General features: G+C 43.5%; 3 protein-coding genes across 4 annotated transcripts in view; 1 reads left to right on the top strand and 2 right to left on the bottom strand.

Moving 5' to 3' along the window:
* Positions 1-5787: 5787 nt before the first annotated feature.
* LOC135708671 (uncharacterized) lies at positions 5788-11179 on the bottom strand. The gene is made up of 2 exons (XM_065230772.1): positions 11118-11179; positions 5788-11054 (listed from the first exon to the last, which is right to left on the bottom strand). Exon 2 carries the CDS (start codon positions 11041-11043, stop codon positions 5788-5790), a length of 5256 nt encoding a protein of 1751 aa, XP_065086844.1. The 5' UTR covers positions 11044-11054; positions 11118-11179.
* An 835-nt stretch (positions 11180-12014) lies between these two features.
* Srrm234 (Serine-arginine repetitive matrix 2/3/4) overlaps positions 12015-21580 on the top strand; it is a 114477-nt gene continuing 104911 nt past the window's right edge. For both annotated transcript variants that reach the window (XM_065230371.1, XM_065230370.1), the window contains exon 1: positions 12015-12653. In XM_065230371.1, coding sequence (XP_065086443.1) covers positions 12412-12653 — 242 coding nt within the window. In that variant the 5' untranslated portion in view covers positions 12015-12411. The remainder of the gene's footprint in view (positions 12654-21580) is intronic.
* LOC135708633 (nucleosome assembly protein 1-like 1) lies at positions 12794-13906 on the bottom strand. The gene has a single exon (XM_065230734.1). The coding sequence runs from the start codon at positions 13816-13818 to the stop codon at positions 12826-12828; it is 993 nt and encodes a 330-aa protein (XP_065086806.1). The 5' UTR covers positions 13819-13906; the 3' UTR covers positions 12794-12825.

Raw genomic sequence — 21580 nt, 5'->3', positions numbered from 1 at the left:
CTGGATGATGTTTGTTTAATTGGAAGATATTTTCGAAACAAAGCACGATAAAATTCAGAATTATATACCATTATTATGAGTACTACTTTTTTGCTCGGATCATGTTTTGACTCCTACAGAAACTCGCTAGAATAAATACAAAATAATAGTTTTTTGGTTGAAATTTTAAAAAATGTATTCAGTTTGACACATTATTTCGGACTTATCACCGCTGCGCTTGCAGCGCCACGGTGGCCGATTGAAACTCGGATTTGTCAATTAAAAAAAATATTTTTTTTTCTAAAAATCATAACATGACAACTCTAAGGGGAAGAGGAGACAACTGGCTTCTGACTCTTTTATCTTTATTTCTATTTCTATCTTACGCACTTCAAATCGGCCAATCACGAGCTGGTTCGCGTTTGACAGAAAAGTGGTTCGTTTTCGCCCCCGTATTATCTCCTCTTCCTCTTAGAGCCGATTTCTTCAACTCCGCTTAAATCTTAAACCAGGTTTACCCATATAATTAAACCTGGTTTAATGCTTAAGCGGAGGTGAAGAAATCGGCCGTTAGTGAAAAACCAAAGGGTAAGTCATTCTGGGCACACACTCAGTGCTTGTACGCCTTTTCAACACAGAGAACAGACGTTGAGGCTCGAACTAAATTTCTGTAAAAACTTATGTAAAGATTCCTATTCGACTTAATCGCCACCAACGCCGACTTCCCCACTTAAAAACCCTCTTTGACAAAATGATTGCGCTGGCGTTGCACAACTTACACTAGACCACAGAGAACAGACGTCCAACTTCCACCAGAAACTTGTGTAAAGATAAGTGGGAACGTTGCCGTTACGTAGCGCTAGCATCTCCTGATTTCCTGTATAGATTTTCCACTTTCGACCAATTTGGCGCTAGTATCGATAAATTTTCGGTTGAAAATTACCACTCGGCGCTACCGGCACTTAGTGTCTAGTGTAAGTTTTGCAGCGCCATTATGTTGTCAAAGAGGGGTTTTAAGTGGGGAAGTTGGCGTTGGTGGCGCTGAAGTCGAATAGGAATCTTTAAACAAGTTTTTGAAGAAATTTAGTTCGTCTGTTCTCTGTGGAAATAGTGCGAAATAGTTTAGTGAAGCCATGGTCATCAAAACAGGAAATCGATGAAGAGAATTGACTTTCACCCCTCTGATTCTAAGCCCCTTAATTCAGTCGTCGTCACACGGAGAACAAATTATAGCAGACGCAATTATTTTTCCGGTTAAAATAACTATATGTTCAATTGTTTTAGAGATAACCCGAAACTATAGTTGATTTGACTATATATAGAGAGCAACAACTATAGTCCATAGTTGGCTCCTCGATTGGCTCAACTATATTTTTCAATAGATGAACAAACGTCAAACTTCAAAATACAACAATGCTTTAGTTGATTTAAGAAAACTATTGTTAGAAAAGCAAAATTTTACAATGTTTATTAAACGAACTGCTCTTCATTATCGACATATTAAGGAAGTTTGTTTTGCTTCTTTATCGATCTCAAAAACACAACTGCAAAATCATAAAAAAGTGAACAAGAACATTCAACTTAGATTTGAACCGTGTTCATCTGCGTGAGAGCCAGCTATCTTATCGCTTGCTCTACGTATTACTAGTTAAAAGTAAGTGGATTTATGATGATCACTTGAAACTAAATTATATAAATAAATTACATTTGACGGTTGTTATAATTGATCAAAGTTAAAGTTGAATTGAGTATAAGATGAACAGTTGAATCTATTAGGTAGATATGATTGAGTTGACGGTCAAATTAATGTTGGAATAACTATAGGTTTCTTTCAAACAACAATATTTTTCCATGTGAAAGTAACTATTAGAATTGTTATCTTAACTTAATGAATTTGTTCTATAAACTAGCATCGAATTTGTTCTATAAACTAGCATCGCACCGCTTTTGGTTCTTGGGTCACACTTGCTGGTTGCAATTCTGCTATTCGACATTTTCGAAGGACCACAAAAAACATGAAATTACACTATTTTCTATGGATGCCTTAAAGTCAAATTATTCGATTAACGATTAATCGTAAAGATTTTTCCAGCTATTCGTTTAAATATTTATCGAATTTTCAATTATTCGCGTAACCGTCATCCCTTCTTATTTCTACTCGTTTGATTAAGTGCAGTAGAGAAAATAAATAAAAGTACTAATTTATCTGAACAGGTATCCAGAATTTTACGAGTGCTTATGGCCGCCACAATCTGGCTGAGTTTTTGGTAGGGAACATATGATTTGACGTTTGGGTTGTGTCGTTTGACGTGTAAACGTTCAAATTTGATCGCTTACGCGTCAAACGACACAAGCCAAACTTCAAATCTTATGTTCCCTACCAGAAACTCAGCCAGATTGTGGCGGCCATAAGCGATCGTAACATACTGGATAGAGAAGAACCTTGACGTGAAACAGGATCATAAATTCGCCGAAAAAAGTGTTAAGCGTCTTTCTGCTAAAGGTTAAGATTTACCACAGAGAACAGACGTCCAAGTTCGATCAGAAACTTGTGTAAAGTTAAGTGGAAACGTCGACGTTACGTACCGCTAGCATCTCCTGATTTCCTCTAAAAATTTATCACTTTCGACCAATTGCGTGCTAGTATTGATAAATTATCTGTTGAAAATTGCCACTTGGCGCTACCAGCACTTAGTGTCTAGTGTAAGTTTTGCAACGCCAGCGCCATCATGTTGTCAAAGAGGGTTTTTAAGTGGGGAAGTCGCCGTTAGTGGCGCTTAAGTCAAATAGAAATCTTTACACAAGTTTTTAGAGAAATTTTGTTCGAGTCTCAATGTCTGTGCTCTGTGGATTTACCAACTTGTTGAGAAAAGGGGTTAAACGAGAAAAACTAAAAAGGGGAGGAGCATTAGCTGGGTGGACACTGATATTCTGCGCCCTTCCAACCTGTCCCAGACACCAGTTCAACCCCTGTCGAGCAGCAGACGGGCCGAGACTCTTGCGAGTGCCCAATCAGGCCCTTTTAAGGGCCACCAAGATTTTCCAAGAGCTAAATTTCTTAACATGTCCCAACTAAAATTCATATCAAATGGTTCAGGGCAATCATAGTCATACACGGAACCACCTATATTTTGTTTTCGTTCGAACCGTATTTTCCATACAAAAAAACTTTTTTTTTTGTGTAGAAAATACGGTTCGAACGAAAATAAGAATAGGGGTGAATGTTCCAAGCTCGACAAAACCGGTGGAAGCCCACAATATCAACGTCACTTCTTCGTTTCTGATGCCGATCCCCATATAATCCTCACCCCAACTCGACGTCGAAGAAAAACAGATAATCCCCCAACACCAAACGTAGAAAGAGGCCGGTATGAAGACCAGCGTCAGAAACGACAAAACGACGCTAATATCACAAAGTTTCACCGGTTTTACTGAAATGGAACCCCCGGACACCCACTCCGATAGCCCTCGGATCTTTGACCTGGATCCCAACACCCATAGACCACCCTTAATCGCACCGAAAAATAGCAGGAATATAGATGCCGAGATAGATGCCCTGCCTGCCGATTTCCATTTATTTGCTACCCATTTTAAATATTTGGTTTTATCTCGCATTCAAATGCTACAATAATTTCAAAATATGTTTTTTTTTTTAACATTAAACATGTTTAAAATAACTGAGTTTACGTTTAAATTTGCCTCAAATATGTTTATTTCGACGGTAAATTTTTCTGAGTGTACTAAAGAGCATAAACAAGGAGAACCCCGCTCAAATTCAACCCTGTACCACAGACGAACAGACATAACACGTTGAATATTTATCACTGTAAAACATCGTCGCTAAAACTTTACCACCATCTGTTGAATAAACTGTGGTTGGTAGTACGCTGAACAGATAGCGGTAGTGTGTAAACGTCAAACGCAAGGCAATTGAATATGCGCGCCACAGGTGGCGGTACTACCAACAATCAATACGAAACTAACGATTTTAAATTGGCTCACCACTTTAGTAGCCTATTGGTCCCAAGCAAACGATTAACGTACCCTATTCTAGTTGAAATTCTATTACTACACTATGTTTGTTTTGATTCGCTATGAAAGTTTGACAGATAACATCAGGGGTGTGTGGATTCATGCAGAACATGCAGGGGTGAGTGAAATAGCTTGGGACTGCTTGGGACCGTTGTTCTGGTACTGAGTGAGCCAAAAATAATAATGATTTTCTTCGGGACCCAGTGGTCTTAGAGTTACCTCTATGGTACTACCAACTACGATACTTTTAAATTGACCGTTAAATGCTTGTTCGATAAACAACTTGCGAGTTTTATGTCTGTTTGTCTGTGCCTGTACTATTCCAAACCAAGGAAAGAGCGTAATCCATTTTTAAGATTGATTAGAAATAAATATTGTTTCACTTTGCACGGATTTTTCGATAGTGGAACACTTAAAAAAAATGTTTGGGGATATTTGTTAGTTGATCTTTTCCTGCTCCATCTGATCACAGAGAACAGACATGGAGGCTCGAACAAAATTTCTCTGAAAACTTGTGTAAAGATTTCTATTTGACTTAAGCGCCACTAACGGCGACTTCCCCACTTAAAAACCCTCTTTGACAACATGATGGCGCTGGCGTTGCACAAATTACACTAGACACTAAGTGCTAGTAGCGCCAAGTGGCAATTTTCAACAGAAATTTATAGATACTAGCGCCAAATTGGTCGAAAGTGGAAAATTTATAGAGAAAATCAGGAGATGCTAACACCACGTAACGGCGACGTTCCCACTTATTTTACACAAGTTTCTGACCGAGCTTGAACGTCTGTTCTCTGTGATCTGATTGCTGATGACTCTCCATTGGTTTAAATTTTGCTGGTTTCGCCCTAATCACAATTTACTCCGAACTTCTGCGAGTAATTTCCAATTTCCTCAAATCGCTCTGTCGGGAGCACAGCGAGCAGCAGCAGAAAAATTGTCTCAACCGATGACTTCCAGGTCGGCGCACGGACAGGTAAAGTTTTCACTCACTTTTTTTCTTTCCTTTGTAGGTACTTTCGGATGGCGGACCAATCCTTCGAAAGGTAAGTGTTCACACGCGATCACTGGACTTGAAATGCACTTTACTTTGTCTATATTCTATTTAAAATTACTATATTTCACCTAATTACAAAAGGCAATAAACTACGGGTTTAAATTCAATTCACTACTTTCTTCTGTTTGTTTTGGTTCCACTTCAATTATGATGATGCTTGATGACGTCGCTGTAGCGAAAGAGGATGACTCCTGTCACTCTTCGACTTTTATAACAGGGCGCGGCGGAAGACGGTACAACGCCATGCTACCAATCTAAATTTCCCTTTTGGGCGTTTATAGCCGTCGATCAAAGGGAGTTTTTACGATGTGACCGATGAGCAACAGATGGCGCGTCGATGCATTTTCGTTGTCACGAACATACTGGCCCCTTCAGGAACTTCGTTTCTGACGTGTATACTCGATGATCAGCTGCTCTGCTACCGGTCTCTTTCTCGCATCGGGACTGTCACTGCTATACGATCGATGAAGCTTCGACGGACGATTTGTTTATACACGAAAGTCGACGATAGAAAAATGGTCTGCAAACATAAGACCCGGTAGCGGGGTTTGATATAAATTATTAGATTGGACAGGTGCTTACCTTGTCCTTTCTAATGAAAGGCATTGATTTTTAATTACAGATGCTCCTGTTGTGAACGGATAGTCGTGAACTTCGGAATACTATCGTTGAAGGTGAATTTTGGAATGCAAGTAGCTGGGTGGCTGCAGTGTTGATGTTTACATCTGTGGTGGTTGGTTTTGGTCGGACGATGATTGCACTGGTAAAAGGCAAATTTTTGATACCGGGCGAACGTAACGGCCGGTTGGTGTTTGGACCGTTACTACCCTGATGACTCCATCTGAACCGGGATGAACCTGGTCGATTGTAGCGGTCTGCCAGTGCATTGGTGCAGTGTTTTCGTCGCGAAGAACAACAAGTTGGTTTTGCTGCAGCTGAATAGGTGGATTGCACCATTTTGTACGTGGCTGCAGTGTGGAAAGGTACTCCAAGTGCCATCTTTTCCACAATTCCTGGAAAAGTTTTTGGACCAGGTGCCACTGTCGAAGTCGATTCGTTGGGATATCAATGTAATTGACGTCTGGAACAGCCTTGAGGGCGGATCCCGTTAAAAAGTGTCCCGGAGTGAGTGGCTCAAAGTCGCTAGGATCATCGCTCAGTGGAACAATCGGTCGAGAGTTCAGACAGGATTCGATTTGGCACAGTAGCGTAGTCATTTCGTCGTAGGCAAGAGTGTGCTTTCCGAGGACCCGCACGAAATGCTTTTGAGCAGACTTTATTGCGGCCTCCCATAGCCCGCCGAAGTGGGATGCTCTAGGAGGGTTGAAGTGCCAACGAATTCCTTGCAGATTGCATTCTTGTGCGATAGCATTGCGATGCTCCTTGTTGCGAACGAGATCCCGAAGTTCATTATTCGCTCCAACGAAGTTTCGACCATTATCGCTGTGTAGATCGGAGCAAAGGCCACGGCGAGACACGAACCGACGAAGCGCTTGTAAAAATTTCGGTGTGCTGAGATCTGCTACAAGTTCCAGATGTACTGCTTTCGTGGAGAAGCAAATAAACACGGCAACGTAAGCTTTCCCGGGTGCAGCACGACGATGTATAGGCTTGAGTGAAATTGGTCCCCAATAGTCTACTCCTGTAATGGTGAAGGGTCGACTTGCAGTAGTTCTTGACGCAGGAAGCTCGGCCATAAATTGCTCCAGCATTCGAGGGCGTGCTCGGAAGCAAGTAACACAGGTGTGAACCACACGCTTGGCCATGTTCCTGGCCCCTATGATCCAGTACCGTTGCCGAAGTAGATTGAGGAGCAATTGTGGAGCTGCGTGGAGATGCCGTTCGTGATAGCTGCGAACCAAAAGCAGCGAAAGTTTGTGCGATGCTGGCAGGAGAATTTGATGCTTGCTATCGTATGGTTGTTCTGCCTTTTCCAATCTGCCACCGATGCGAATTACCTTCTCTGACGAGATGAACGGGTGGAACCACTTGAGGCGAGATTTCATCGATACTGGTTCCGACTGTTGAAGCTGCTTCCACTCTTCGCTATAGGCTTGTTGTTGAACCAATCTGATGAGTATTCTCTCCGCTTCTAACATCTCTTCTACTTTCAGCAGAGTAGAATTTGGCAGTCCACTGGATTGTTTTCGACAGCTTTGAAGAAAACGACGGCAGTATGCGACCACACGCAAAAGGTAATGGTATTCGGAGAATTTTTCGACGAGCAGGTCGACGAATGACGGTTCGTTTGGTGACGACGATACTGCTAGGGAGATTCGACGTGCTTCTTCCAACGCCTCAGAAGGTTGATCTTGTGTACTTCCAGCTACTGGCCAGCAATCTTGAGGTTGCCGAAGCCATTCAGGTCCCTGCCACCAGATGTCAAAATCAATTATAGTGTCTGCAGTTATCCCACGTGAAATGCAGTCCGCAGGATTTTCTAGACCAGCGACATGATTCCACGAGCTATTCTGGGTGGTGAGCTGGATCTTAGATGTTCGGTTGGCAACGAACGTGTTCCAAGTAGAAGGAGATGCGTTGAGCCAGCAGAGTACGACGGTGCTATCGAGCCAGAAGTAGCATTTCGCGTCGAGACGGAGCGATGACTGAACCTTTTCGTAGAGTTGCGCTGCCAGTAGTGCTCCACTGAGCTCGAGTCGAGGAATCGATTGCCTTTTTAGAGGTGCTACTCTTGATTTTGCAGTGAGGAGCGCAACCTTAACTATTCCAGATGCATTAGTGGATCTGACGTATGCACAGGCTCCATAGGCAAGCTGCGAGGCATCAGCGAAGATGTGGATCTGGATCGTTGCAGGTTCGGGTTGCAGAATACAGCGTTCGATGCGAAGTTCGTTGAGTCGCGGCAATTTAGACTGGTAATTTGTCCAATGGATCTGGTACTCCATCGGTAGTTCCTTGTCCCAACTCCACGAAGATCCACTGTCGTCTTTCAGTTTCCACAGGTTCTGCATGAAAACCTTGGCAGCAGTTACGACAGGTCCCACTAAGCCAAGCGGGTCGTAGAGACGGGCGATGAGCGAAAGAGCGATTCGTTTAGTAACAGGTTGGTCTGCTGTATCAGATGGTAGGTCGATTTTGTATCGCAGGCAATCTGAGGCTGGTTCCCAATGTAGCCCGAGAGTTTTGATGACCTGATCTCGATCGAGGTCTACGGAAGTCTTGAGTGCGCGATTTTCAGGTGGAATTCCCTTGAGTACTGCCTCATCGTTTGAAGCCCACTTGCGAAGTTGAAATCCGCCTTTTGCTAGGAGTGCATCTAGCTGGTTCCGGAGTTCAATTACTTCTGCTGCGTTTCTTCCGCCGGAAAAGAGATCGTCAACGTAGACGTCTTTCTTCAGAGCTTTGGCTGCAAGGGGAAAACATTGACCTTCGTCGTCGGCAAGTTGGATCAGTACCCGAGTGGCGAGGAAAGGAGCGCTGGCAGTACCGTACGTTACGGTATTCAGTTGATATGTCTCCATCGGATGGTCCGGTGATGGTTTCCAGACGATGAGTTGGACTCGGCAGTCACGAGGGTCGACGAGAACTTGACGGTACATCATCTTGGCATCAGCAACTACCATGACTTGATGCTTTCGGGAGCGCATCGTGATCGATCGGATGTCCTCTTGCACCGTTGGTCCAACCATCAGAGCGTCGTTGAGCGAAGGTCCGTTCGGGGTTTTACACGAGGCATCAAAGACGACCCGTAACTTCGTCGTCGTGCTTTCCTCTCGTATCACAGCGTGATGTGGGAGGTAATAGTGCTGTACCTCTGGGTCTTCGTAATCATGAATGCGCTTCATGTGTCCGAGGTCGAGATACTCGTCGATGAAAGCCTTGTACTGCTGGTGAAGGTCGGGGTTGCGGATTAGACGACCTTGAAGCAGGTGGAATCGACGAACAGCGGTACGACGGTTGTCGCCAACTTGATTTATGACCTCTTCCTTGAACGGTAAGCGGACTACGTAGCGTCCTTCTGGAGTACGAGCTACAGTACGAGAAAAATGTTCCTCGCAGGCAGCTTCTTCGACGGAGTACGCTGTCGATGTGCTGTCTTCCTCGATTGTCCAGAACTTTTCCATGAGCTGATGGATATCTGCGACGGTAGCGACGTTTGCAACGACGAGAGCGGTAGACGGACTCATTGTAGATTTCCCAGCTACTACCCAACCAAAGACGGAATTGACCAATACCGGAAGATTGTCGCCGAGAGGAATGCGTCCAGGAACCTTGAACAAGTCAAAGAAAATTTCAGCTCCAATTATGACATCGATGGGATTGGTGCTGTCAAACGACGGATCTGCGAGTTGAATGCTGGGTGGCATGTCCCAAGTTGAAGTATCAACGGAAGTGGCTGGTAGATCGATGGTCACCTTGGGTAGAACGAGAAATTCGACGCTGGTGGAGTACGTGCCAACTCGAGAGCGGATTGTGGATGAAAACTTAAGCCTAGCTTGAGTGGACGCTTGACCGATTCCGGAGATTGGAAGATAGATTTTCTTCCTCTGAGCCTTGATGCGCTGCGAAAACCTTTCCGTGATGAAGCAGCATTCACTTCCTGAGTCCAGAAGTGCGCGGGCAACGTACTCGACCCCGTTGTCATCGATTAAGATGATCATAGCAGTGGCAAGGAGAACTGTCTTCTTCTTATGGCCAGCGGAAGCGTAACTGATGGATTCGACGACCGTAACAGATGAGGACATGGTCGGAGGAATGGTAGCTGGAGTAGGTGTAGCAGGTTTCGGATGCTGGACTGGCTTCGAGTTCGACGAAAAAGAGGAATCGTTCGAGCATAGCTGCGTGTGATGACGTCCACGACACTTTCGGCAGTTGGTAGATGACGAACAATCCCTTGATAGGTGACCCTTTCGAAGACAATTTCGGCAGAGTTGATGACGGCGTATCTCTTTCTCCTTTTCTTCTATTGAAAGCTGCGAAAAAATTCCACACATGTACAAAGGGTGATGGTCTGAGCAGACGACACACTTCCGAAGATTGACCTGGTTGGCTCCGTGGCTCGAGACGGATCGCTGAACTGGCTTCTTCTGAACGGTCGACGATTGAGCTTCGATGGGCTTGGCCTGGATGGATTGCAGCACCGTAACTCGTCGCTGGATGAAAGATGTCAGGTCTTTGAAAGTGATCGCTGGTTTGGTCGAAGAGTACTCCTCCCAATCTCGCCTTGTCGTCGGATCCAGTTGAGTGCTGAGCATACGGATGAGCAAAATATCCCAATACTCCGTGCGTTCACCTAATTGCTGCAAAACTTTGACGTTTGCCTCGAATTTCTCCACCAGACTGTGGAGTTCCGTTGCCGTTTCTCTTTTGATAGAAGCGAAATCGAAGAGAGTGTCTACGTACGCCTGCTTCAGCCGAGCAGGGTTTTGGAAGTGTTCCAGCAGAAGGTTCCATGCCACCGGGTAATTGTTCGCACATATTGGGATCGTTTGGATGAGTTGAAGAGCTGTGTTCGATAATGATGATCGGAGGTAATAAAACTTCTGGATATTCGAGAGACCAACAGCTGAGTGGACCAGCGACACATACAAATCGTGGAAGTTAAGCCAGTTTTCCAATTTGCCATCGAAGACAGGGAGTTTAACGTCGGGCAAACGCACCTGCGATGCCGACGGAAGGAATTGCGTTTCTGAATGATTAGGAAACGGGCGAGTTGGTGTAATTGGCGTTTTATTTCGGGCCAACAGAAAGCCCTTGACGTGATAATAAGCGGACTCAAGCGACGCCCGCTCCTTCAGATGGGCCTCGATGGCAGCTTCATCGAGCGTCTCCAGCTCGCTTTGGAAAGTATTATAGTCTGACCACAACTTGATCAGGCTCTCAAGACGGACAGGGACTTCGTCAGCCTGCGTCTCCTCATCGTAATCGTCTACGAAGGTCTTAATGAGGTTCAGCGACGTCACTATACTCTTCAGCCGCATCTTTAGCGTCTTGATACGGCGCTCGGTCGACATTGCAGCGAAATCTGTGGACAATGGACCAGCGTAGCACACAAACAGAAAGTAAAAGTAGTTGGAAACCTAATTACCTTGTTGAGGCAATTAATTTGCCTTGAATTTGATAACAGCAGCAACCAAGCAGGAAGATGGCGTTCCGTAGCAGATTGTTCAGCTGGGACAATGGCGATAAGAAGCGATTCTTCAGTGGGCACAATAGCGAATGTGCGATGGCGGCTCACTAGGCGCTGGACTATCGGACTAGCGGAGATTCGACGCTATCCGGCTCGAAGGACCAAATGTCGGGAGCACAGCGAGCAGCAGCAGAAAAATTGTCTCAACCGATGACTTCCAGGTCGGCGCACGGACAGGTAAAGTTTTCACTCACTTTTTTTCTTTCCTTTGTAGGTACTTTCGGATGGCGGACCAATCCTTCGAAAGGTAAGTGTTCACACGCGATCACTGGACTTGAAATGCACTTTACTTTGTCTATATTCTATTTAAAATTACTATATTTCACCTAATTACAAAAGGCAATAAACTACGGGTTTAAATTCAATTCACTACTTTCTTCTGTTTGTTTTGGTTCCACTTCAATTATGATGATGCTTGATGACGTCGCTGTAGCGAAAGAGGATGACTCCTGTCACTCTTCGACTTTTATAACAGGGCGCGGCGGAAGACGGTACAACGCCATGCTACCAATCTAAATTTCCCTTTTGGGCGTTTATAGCCGTCGATCAAAGGGAGTTTTTACGATGTGACCGATGAGCAACAGATGGCGCGTCGATGCATTTTCGTTGTCACGAACACGCTCTACATTCACAACCAGATGTCACCCCGCTCGCTGAAGACTCTCACACTGCGTTGTGTAAATTTCCGCGAAAGTCGCTCACTTTCCTCCATCCAAAACACACGCACACACCGACGCCAAACATTTCAAAACGTCATTTGCGGAAGATTTTACTCGTCGTTCGCTCGTTGCACTGCGTGATGGCCGAACAGTGGAACACGATTTACCAACACGCTCCTGCTAATTAACTTTACTCCCACGGTGGTAATTGCAAACGTTTCGCGTTCAATTGCATCCGAATTCGGTACCCGGTCGGTTCTCGGTGGTGCTCACAGTGAAAAGTGCCCGGCGGGAAGTGTGATTCGCCCGGAAATTGGGGCCCATTGTTTTGATCAGTGGTTTCGATTCGGCATCGATCGATTTTCTTACCGCTGCTGCTGTTGGTGCTGCGGCAGCGGAGCTGCTCTTGGAGCAAATCGGAGTGTTAAAAAAAATCCCCAGGAAGAAGGAACGAGTGTCGGGTGAAAAATATTCAGAGCATGTTGATTTGGTGGTGAAGTTGGTGTATATTTCAAAACAGTGGATTAGCAAACATGTACAACGGAATCGGATTGGTAACACCCCGCGGATCCGGCACAAATGGGCACGTACAGCGAAACGTAGCCTTCGTGCGGCCGGGGAAGAAAGATAACGTCAACTACCGGACGGAGGATGATTTGGCCAAGCTGGACGCCCAGTCCAACCGGCAGCCCAATCAGGGCATCCTGGACCACGAGCGGAAGCGTAAGGTCGAGGTGAAGTGTGCCGAACTGGAGGAAGTGCTCGAAAGTCAAGGGTGAGTGTTGTTTTTCTATTATTATTCTACGTATCAACGAAAATGAGTCTTCTCGTAGAGAAGGGGTAGGGTGGGGGTGATCAAAAATTAAAAACAAAATCGGATCGTCTCGAATTTAAATTATTTATAACTGTTTATTAAACAAACAATCGACATAACACAAGTAGCTAGATCATTGATCTTCGTCTTGGGGTTCTTCCTCGATAATGGCACGCTTTGCCGCTGCTCCTTCCGGTGCTTCCTCCAAATTGTAAACACCTCGGATGCTTTCCTCGTCCGCCGAGTCGGAAACGTCATCGAATTCGTCGTCGATTTGGCCGATGAAGAAGAGAATTGCCCGTGGGATGACGCGTTCTTTGATGTAGTAACCAATCTCAAAGTCCGTTTCCAGGAATTGCACGTTCAAAATAGAATCCGCTTCAAACAGGGGCTTCGGATTGAAGAAGTTGAAGAAGCTAGTGGTCAACACCTCGTGCTTTTGGCCATTATCGTCCGTCATCGCTAGCTTCGTCAGGTTGGCTCCCTCCTTCCAGTGAATGTCATGACCAACGGTGTCGTAAATCTCGAACCCGTTGAAGGAAAATGGCTTCTCAGGGTTGGGACTGCACTTCATCATATATTTCTTTTCCAGGATACGATCCTCGAAGAAGTCATTGGGTTCAAACTCGAACTGCAGGACAAATTGCGGTTGCGGTTCGCTTTTAACCTGGGTCCGAACGTCCACCAGCCGCTTGAGGGCCTCCTCGTCTGACTCCCTAATCATTGCATGCAAAACCGGTGTCATCTTGAAGACGGTCAACCAAAATTCCGGGATTCCCTGCGCCTGATCAGCAGCGTCATCGGTCGACTCCGGAACGCCCTCCAGCTTGGGAATGTAGATTCCATTCACAATCTGGCGGCGCTTCTCGTTCATTTCGTCGTAGTTTTTCTGATATTCCACCTCGAGCGAGTGGACCTTCTGGTGGAATTCGGCTTCCTTGTCCAGTAGATCCAGCTGGATCTTTTTCAACGTTTCGATCTTGATCCGCACATTCGGCGGCATGGACGCGATATTCTTGATCTGTTTGATTTTGAGGCCGAGTCCGGAGATTTGACGAATTAAATCTTCTTCCTCGTCGGATCGCAGGATCGGAACTTGACTGGACGATGATGCTACCGCTTCCATGTTGAACAGTTGAATGAAGGAAATTTTTTGACTGCTGCCCAAGCTGGTTGCTGAGATGAACTTTGGGTTTGGGTTTCGTAGGTGTCTTTGGTTAGAATAATTATTGCTGCTGGCTTCAAGGTATATACATTAGGGTGGTTCAAAATAACGATTTTGCTCCACCAAGCTCACTCAATTCTAAATCAGGTCCTGATTATTCTCATTTCCAGCTGTTTTCAAAACACAGTTCGATGAAAGAACCTATTTTCTAGCAGTCAATACGACAAACACGCATACATAAGGGCGTAAAAGCGATGATCGATTCTCTTCGTCGATTTTCTCTTTTGTTAATAACTCGCTAGATTTAACGTTTTTCGGTGCGTTTGCTGTTGCTTTTCATAGCCAATACAACCTGTTACAACTCTGCATTGAACAAATTCTAGAAAATTGTTTCGCTTAGCTGTAGTAATGCAAAGAGAAAATCGATGTTGAGAATCGATCATCGCTTATACGCCCTTATGCATGCTCATGTTATCTGATAGTCGATGAAGAGAATTGATCCATGTTACTTGTTCGGGTTTATTTGTACCTACTCGTCCGGAACTCCTTGAACTTCGCTCTTAAGCTCTTTTAAGATTTGTGTAGTTCGCCGAACCTCTTATAAGTTGTTTAAGTTTGTCAATTTCGTAAATTCTCTTCTTCTTTCTGACTTTTACCTGCTCTCAACTTCCTGCTTCCACAGTTATACCAACAATCAATTCGAAACTAACAATTTCAAATTGGCTCGCTACTTGACTAGCCTATTGGTCCCAAGCAAATCGATTAACGTATCCCATTCTATTTTTTTTAATGCGTTTATTTTTCCAGGCTCATTTGCCGTAGCTTTGCGGAGCCGATATTTATCGTTTGGGTTACAAAATTACTTAAAACTAACGTTAGTAGAGCGGAGGTCGATTACTCGCGGCTATCTCGAGGTTAGGGGTAACAAATTGTAACAAACAGGTGGCAGGGTAGGGATTGAGAACACAAGGTTTTTTAGAGCAATGTGCTCTTGATCTAGAACTAAGCGACATACTGGAGAAAAAGACAAACATGGGGGTACACCGATGGAGACCTAGCAACTTGAGAGAACACAAGATGACACTAACTACTAAATCCTCAGATCGATCCGTTTTAAAAACACATAAATTAAATTAAAATAATCGAGATCTCGGCTCGCCAAGATGTCTTTTTTCCTCGGACCCTGAGGGATGCGGATAACTCGGATCTAGCAACACAATGGAGGATGCATGACCAAAGCACGTGGTCGACCACAAGTGCACAAATTGCTGCCTGCGAGCCCGATTCGGAAGAAATGCGAGTAGAACGAGTAGTGATTAGACATGAGCCTTGACATGACACGTATAAAGTCACGGCTCATGTCCAATCCTTTGAACCATGGCTTGTTCGATACCTGTGGGAGAATAGAATGTAACCATCTTCCCAGATCACTCTCATTCCATTTTTGTTGCCAGTTGGTGAGGACGTGCTGACGGGTAATTGGGGGAGGTTGTTCATTGAAACTCCCGGTCCGCTTCGTAGCATAGTGCTTGCTAAGAAGTGCCAGGTGGTAACCCACTGATTACCTGACGATCGGCCAAATTTGGAAGACGTCTGCATTGAATTGTCTCACATTGTAATATTCCGCCCACTATATCACAATCAATTGCGAGTAGCTGAGCGGAATGGAGACAAGGAAAGCATTTGGTACAGGACCAAGTCTCTCCCGGCTGGCGCCAAAACAATGAACCTGGATGCAACTGGATCAAGTTGTCATGGGGCACGAAATGATCCTGTTGCATGGCTTGGAGCTGTTGCAATCGAGGAAGGGGGGGTTGGTGCTAATGTTTGATTTGTTTTTGTATAATTTCAGGTGTTAAGGTGGCTCGCTGCCTCTGGATAGTGGGTTTGACGGTGCTTCAGCAAGAATAATATTGAGACATACGGGAATGCAACAAACGTGTCAAATTAACTGCATTGGTAACGAAAACACAGAGGAGCGTACACCTGATGTCACACACCAAGGTGATGGTAATAAGGTCGGTGATAATATGACATTTACACAAAAGCGGACATCAAATCAGATTGGTGAACGTACCAAAATTCGAAACTTCGATTAAAAGGTGGAATCTGTGCAGCACCAATGGAGAACACCCAAAAGCTGCAGGTCTCATCAACCGCTGCCTGCGGTATATATCTTGTGGCTGGTGGCCTCACAAATGGATCTCAGATGTAAATGTCATCAGAAGCCGATAGCAATACAAACGAAGTCTGCAGGCAAGCGTTTGATTATGAATTAAATCCGCCAGAACATCGCAGCAAAGGCAAATACTAAGGCGGCGGAGCGTCAACAAGTAAATTAAGCAAGCCGATAGGAATTAGACTTGGGCCCAGGTCAAGCAGCTGCCCAGAATGGAAGTCTTTCACGTTGGCGCTGTGCACCTCTGGATGTTCCCAGGTATTTTAGTACGACGACGATGGACGTTGTCCCTTGGAACGGAATGAAAGCGAACAAACTTGATGTTGCACAACAAGCCAACGTGTTTTTTTTTTTCAGCAAAACAACAACATCCTCTATCTCTCTTCTTTATTCTTTTAATCTCTTACTATCCCCTAATCGGACGCTAGTGGGACCAAAAAGCCTGCTAGTGAAAGGAAAGTCGTTGTGCTATTGGCGTCTTGCAGTGAAACTTTTCCAAGCTTTCGCCACCTACATTTCGAAGTGAGAACTACTAGAAGGAGGATAGTTTCCAAATTTTCCAAGTAAAACAGACGCTTTTTGGGGCAAATCGGTCCATAAAGAAAAACTAAGAATTTCCCGTGGAAACTTTTGCTTGAATCGTGTAAGAAAACGTGTTTGAAAACTATTTGTTATTATTTCGGTATGGATCGGATATGTTTTCATGGAAAATTATGCATAACAAGTTTGCACCCACAGGGAGAGGTTACCTCCTGCGCAGCTGCATTTTTCAGAAAATGGTAAATATGTGCGATTTTCACTAAGATGAAAGGGGAAATTAGGTGAATGTACTTAGGAAAGGTTGTATCATGCTGGTGGTAATAGAGAATTGGTTGTATAGGACGCTAATATTCAATAAATGTTCATTTTGGCCTTTTTAAGCAAACATATTGATACTCACAATTTTCGACGGAAAACACACCGGAACTTGATTTACTCAACACGCACCATGCTATAAAATGGTGCTAGATGGTCTTCAAAGTGATAACAAGATGACAAATCATCTTTATTTTGAGTAATTGAGCAATTTACTTCTGTTTATCATCATATTTACGATGCAACATTGATGGAGCCGTGAAATGAAATGAATATATCTTATGAAAGTTCACCTGGAAAAGTCAAAAATGCACATCAGTCTGATCGTAAAAACGTTTTCTTCTTCAATTCGAATGTTATATTGGAAGGATTTCACGCAGGCTTGATGAAAATTATGATTTAATGCTAATTTTCACGAATTTTATAAGCAGTCTGTCAACATTATCATCATCATGCAGTGGCGACATCTGCGTTGAGCTTTTGCGGCAATCTTCCAATACGGTCTAGCATAGGCAACGACTAAATTTCCGTAGGTTCATGCCTGGCTTAAGTGCAGATCGGTAGGCAGTAGCCTGCCAGGGTGTGAACTGAGCAATAACAGTTGGTGAGGACGTGCTGACGGGTAATTAAGAAAAATTCCGCAAAGGCGATTTGTCGATCAAAAATATCGCCTTCCATAGCGCCCACCTTAGCTAGCGAGTCCGCTTTCTCATTACCCGGAATTGAGCAATGAGATGGGACCCAAACTAAGGTGATAGTATAGGAGCAGTTAGATAAAGTACTCAATTTAGCTCGGATTTCGGTCAGGAAATACGAGGAGTGCTTCATCGGCCTCATTGATCGAATAGCCTCCAACGAGCTAAGGCTATCAGTTAAAATAAAATAGTGATCAGATGGTAGTGAGGCAATTTGCTCTACTGCGTAGAATATGGCTGCTAGTTCCGCAAAGTATACGGAACAGGCTTTTTGCAGTTGATATGAGGTGCTATGAAATTCGTTGAATACTCCAAATCCAGTGGAAGCGTTTATAGTTGACCCATCTGTGAAAAAACTCTTATTGTTATTTACATGGTGGTACTTGTTTGCAAAAATTATGGGAATAACCATCGCCCGATGGTGATCTGGTATTCCACGGATTTCTTGCAACATGTTCAGATCAAAATTTACAGAGGAACTATTTAAGTCTTGAAGGCAAACACGAGAGGAATTGAATGAAGAAGGACCAACCTCCATGTACTCATATTACAAACTCATGAATCTTGTTTTAGGATTTCTGTCGAGTAGCTTCTCAAAGTTTTCTATTTCCAATGGGTTCATTGCTTCAAAACGGATAAGAAACCGGAAGAACAGTTCCGCGGAACGATCTGTCAGTGGGAGAACACCCGCGAGTACTCCGAGGCGCATCGTATGCGTCGAGTGCATACAGCCATGCGCGATTCGGAGGCAACGGTATTGAACCCGTTGTAGCTTCAGGATGTGTGTTTTTGCCGCGGATTTTCAGAAGCTACCGTACTTTAGAACCGACAAGTTCCGGTAATTGTACGAAGAAAATTGATTCTTTGTTGGCATTTTTGTTTCACATACGCAATGTGTTTTCCCCACGTGCTTTTGGAATCGAACCAGACACCTAAATACTTGAAAGATATATTTTGAGTGATTGTTCTACCCTTTAGTTGAACCTGTAACTGTGCAGGATGATGCTTCCTAGAAAAAAACAACCAACTCAGTTTTCTCCGGAGAGAATTCGATACCATATATTCATAGCCCAAGTAGACAAATTGTCTAAGGTATATTGCAATGGTCCTTGCAGGTCCGGTGCACTTGGCCCAGTGACAGAAACATCGCCATCATCTGTAAGCGAGCAATTTTCATCAAGACAACCATCCATTTTTTTTACATAAAAAATTATAAAGCCCTGGGGGAGACCCATGTAACTAATTCGTGAAGTTGTCGAGTTTCCATGAGAAAAGCTCATATATTTCTCAGACAACAAGTTGCTCAAATAGTTGTTCATAATTGGTGAAAGCCCACTATCGTGGAGTTTATCCGAAAGGACATCGATACAAACAGAATCAAAAGCCTCCTTAATGTCCAAGAAAACTGAACCCATTTGCTGTTTTTGCGCATAGGCCAGTTGAATTTCAGTTGAAAGCAACGCAAGACAGTCGCTCGTTCCTTTGCCTCTCCGAAATCCAAATTGCGTATCTGAAAGTAAACCATTCGACTCGGCCCATTTGTCTAGACGAAAAAGAATCATTTTCTCCAACAATTTCCGTATACAGGACAGCATCGCGATGGGACGGTACGAGTTATAATCCGACGCGGGTTTACCGGGTTTTCGAATGCCGATAACTCTTACTTGCCTCCAGTCATCCGGAACAATGTTTTGCTCCAGAAATTGATTGAATAAGTTCAACAAGCGTCTCTTCGCGACGTCTGGGAGATTTTTAAGCAAGTTGAACTTGATTCTATCCATTCCTGGAGCTGAATTGTTACATGAGAGGAGAGCAAGTGAGAATTCCACCATCGAAAACGGAGAATCTATTTCGTTGCTACCAAGGTTGCAAAGACTCATTTCAGCTAAAATAATGTTTTTCGGAATAATAAAACCAAAAGATGGTATGATGGCATGTTTTACTTGTAACTTACAAGAAGAGGTTACAAAGTATGCGTTGGAAACATAAAACTTGTAAATTTTGCTTTCTATGAGTCACAATCAGCGATTTGCTGATCGCTGAGTGAGTGAGTGAGTGAGTGAGTGAGTTTGTGAAAAATCGCTGATTGTGACTCTCATGAAGTGAAATAAACAGGTTTAATATGTCAAACACATTCTTTGCAACCTCTTCTTGTATCCTACTAATTCAAAATTTGATCATGGCATCTAATTATTTCATAATTTAGAAAAACATTGTTTTAGCTGAAATGAGTCTTTGCAACCTTGGTTGCTACCCGACGGACGATCACGAACGTTGGTTTGAACCGACACCGAATCCGGGCAAACTTTCCGCGCGAAGCTGAATATCCAACTGTCTGAGTACTCCTTGTCTTCGTTGGCCGGTGATGACGCGTTTCGCATTCTCCTGTCGACATTCCAGAGTGTTCTCATGGAAGTCTCACGCGACAAACCATCGACGAACCGACGCCAGTAACCGCGTTTTTTGGCTTTAATCAAGCTTTTAAACGTTTTCTCGAGGTCGGTGTACCGCTCGAAATCCTCGACCTTACCGTGTTTGCGGAAGCGTTTAAACGCGGCGGACTTCTCGCTGTTCGCGTTGGTGCAATCCATATCCCAGCACGGAGTGGGAGGTCGCTTGCGAACGGAAACACCCGGAACACGTTTCGTTTGTGCTCGCAGCGCACAATCGATGATAAGACGCGCGAGAAAGGAGTACTCATCCAGTGGAGGAAGTGTTTCAACCGATTGACTGGCATCAAGAACTGCGGTCGCGAATTTTCGCCAGTCAATGTTTTTTGTAAGATCGTACGCGATGTCAACCGAGCGAGTAGAAGATGAACCATTGGTAATAGAAATTTTGATTGGCAAATGGTCACTACCGCACGCTATGTCTGCAGGCACTTTTTTTGCAACTTTCATGTACCTCAGTTTTTTCTTCACAGAAGGTTAGTATTGATTTTAACAATCAAATCTGTGATGGTTTTAAAATATTTCAACTTGGGATTTTTGAGAAAAAGTGTTTTGAAGTTTACTAGCTGTTTACAAAGGCGTATACGGACTATTGATGATACAAAACTGTTAAGGATCGAAACAAATTCAGCTGAAAATGATTCAAGAGGGGATTGAAGTTGCCCAAATACTAAGTTTCAATAGTATAGTAAGATTCACTCTTTGGTATCGTCACATATCGTAGCTTTGTCATGATCTCATAATGTTTAAATTAATAAAATAATTAAACAAACTATTGTCCTAAATTTACTATTATTGGGACATTCCATTGCAAAGTGGTTCTCAGAATTTGGTAAAAAATCGTAGTTTTGTTCTTTATCGCAAAATATTTTCTTTATTTTATCATTGGGGTGGCCATTTCAACGTTAGGGTAGTCCAAAAAATAGTTTATTTTTAATTTTTTTCAAAAATTTATAATTTTTGAACCGCTGGGCCCATTTCAAAGACCAAAATATAAAATGAAAGGTAATTAAAAATTCTTAGTATAATATAATGATAATATTAAAATGGGATTTTGCATTGAAAAACATTGATGGCATTTAAAAAATGATTTTCATAAATTGTAGATACAGGGCGCAATGTGTCTTTATATTTTTCCTTAAAAAATTAGGCTTTTTTACACAGCATATCAAAAAATCAGCGATGCGTTGTTTTTCATTAGCTGATGATAAAAATTTCATCCTTCAAAAACTGTCGTCGCATTTTCGGCAGCCACCATATTGGGTTATTGGGATCATTCTTGACCGCGTTGTCTTTCTTCATAGCTGAGTTGAGGCCGGGCTGGATACTTTGGCGGCCGGTATGTCTCAACATTTAGCAAATTTTAGCGTCTGTAATATAAAAAAGTACAGTTTAAAGTTATGTAAAATATATAGTTATAAAGATAACAGTTACATACCGACCTTATTAACACTTAGATAAAGATCTTTCTTAAAGCTGAGTAAATCTTCGTGAGAAATCTTAGATTTTTTCCTGGCTGTTTGGTCTTCCTTCGATGTTTGAAA

This window comes from Ochlerotatus camptorhynchus, unplaced genomic scaffold, assembly GCF_037179485.1.
Source record: "Ochlerotatus camptorhynchus isolate MF236.1 unplaced genomic scaffold, CSIRO-AGI_Acam_v1.1 ptg000330l, whole genome shotgun sequence".
Lineage (NCBI taxonomy): Eukaryota > Metazoa > Arthropoda > Insecta > Diptera > Culicidae > Ochlerotatus > Ochlerotatus camptorhynchus.
This window is presented reverse-complemented; position numbering and strand designations above follow the sequence as displayed.

Bases quoted from the DNA above. Each gene is read 5' to 3' on its own strand.
- LOC135708671 (XM_065230772.1), bottom strand. From the start codon at position 11,043: ATGTCGACCGAGCGCCGTATCAAGACGCTAAAGATGCGGCTGAAGAGT.
- LOC135708633 (XM_065230734.1), bottom strand. From the start codon at position 13,818: ATGGAAGCGGTAGCATCATCGTCCAGTCAAGTTCCGATCCTGCGATCC.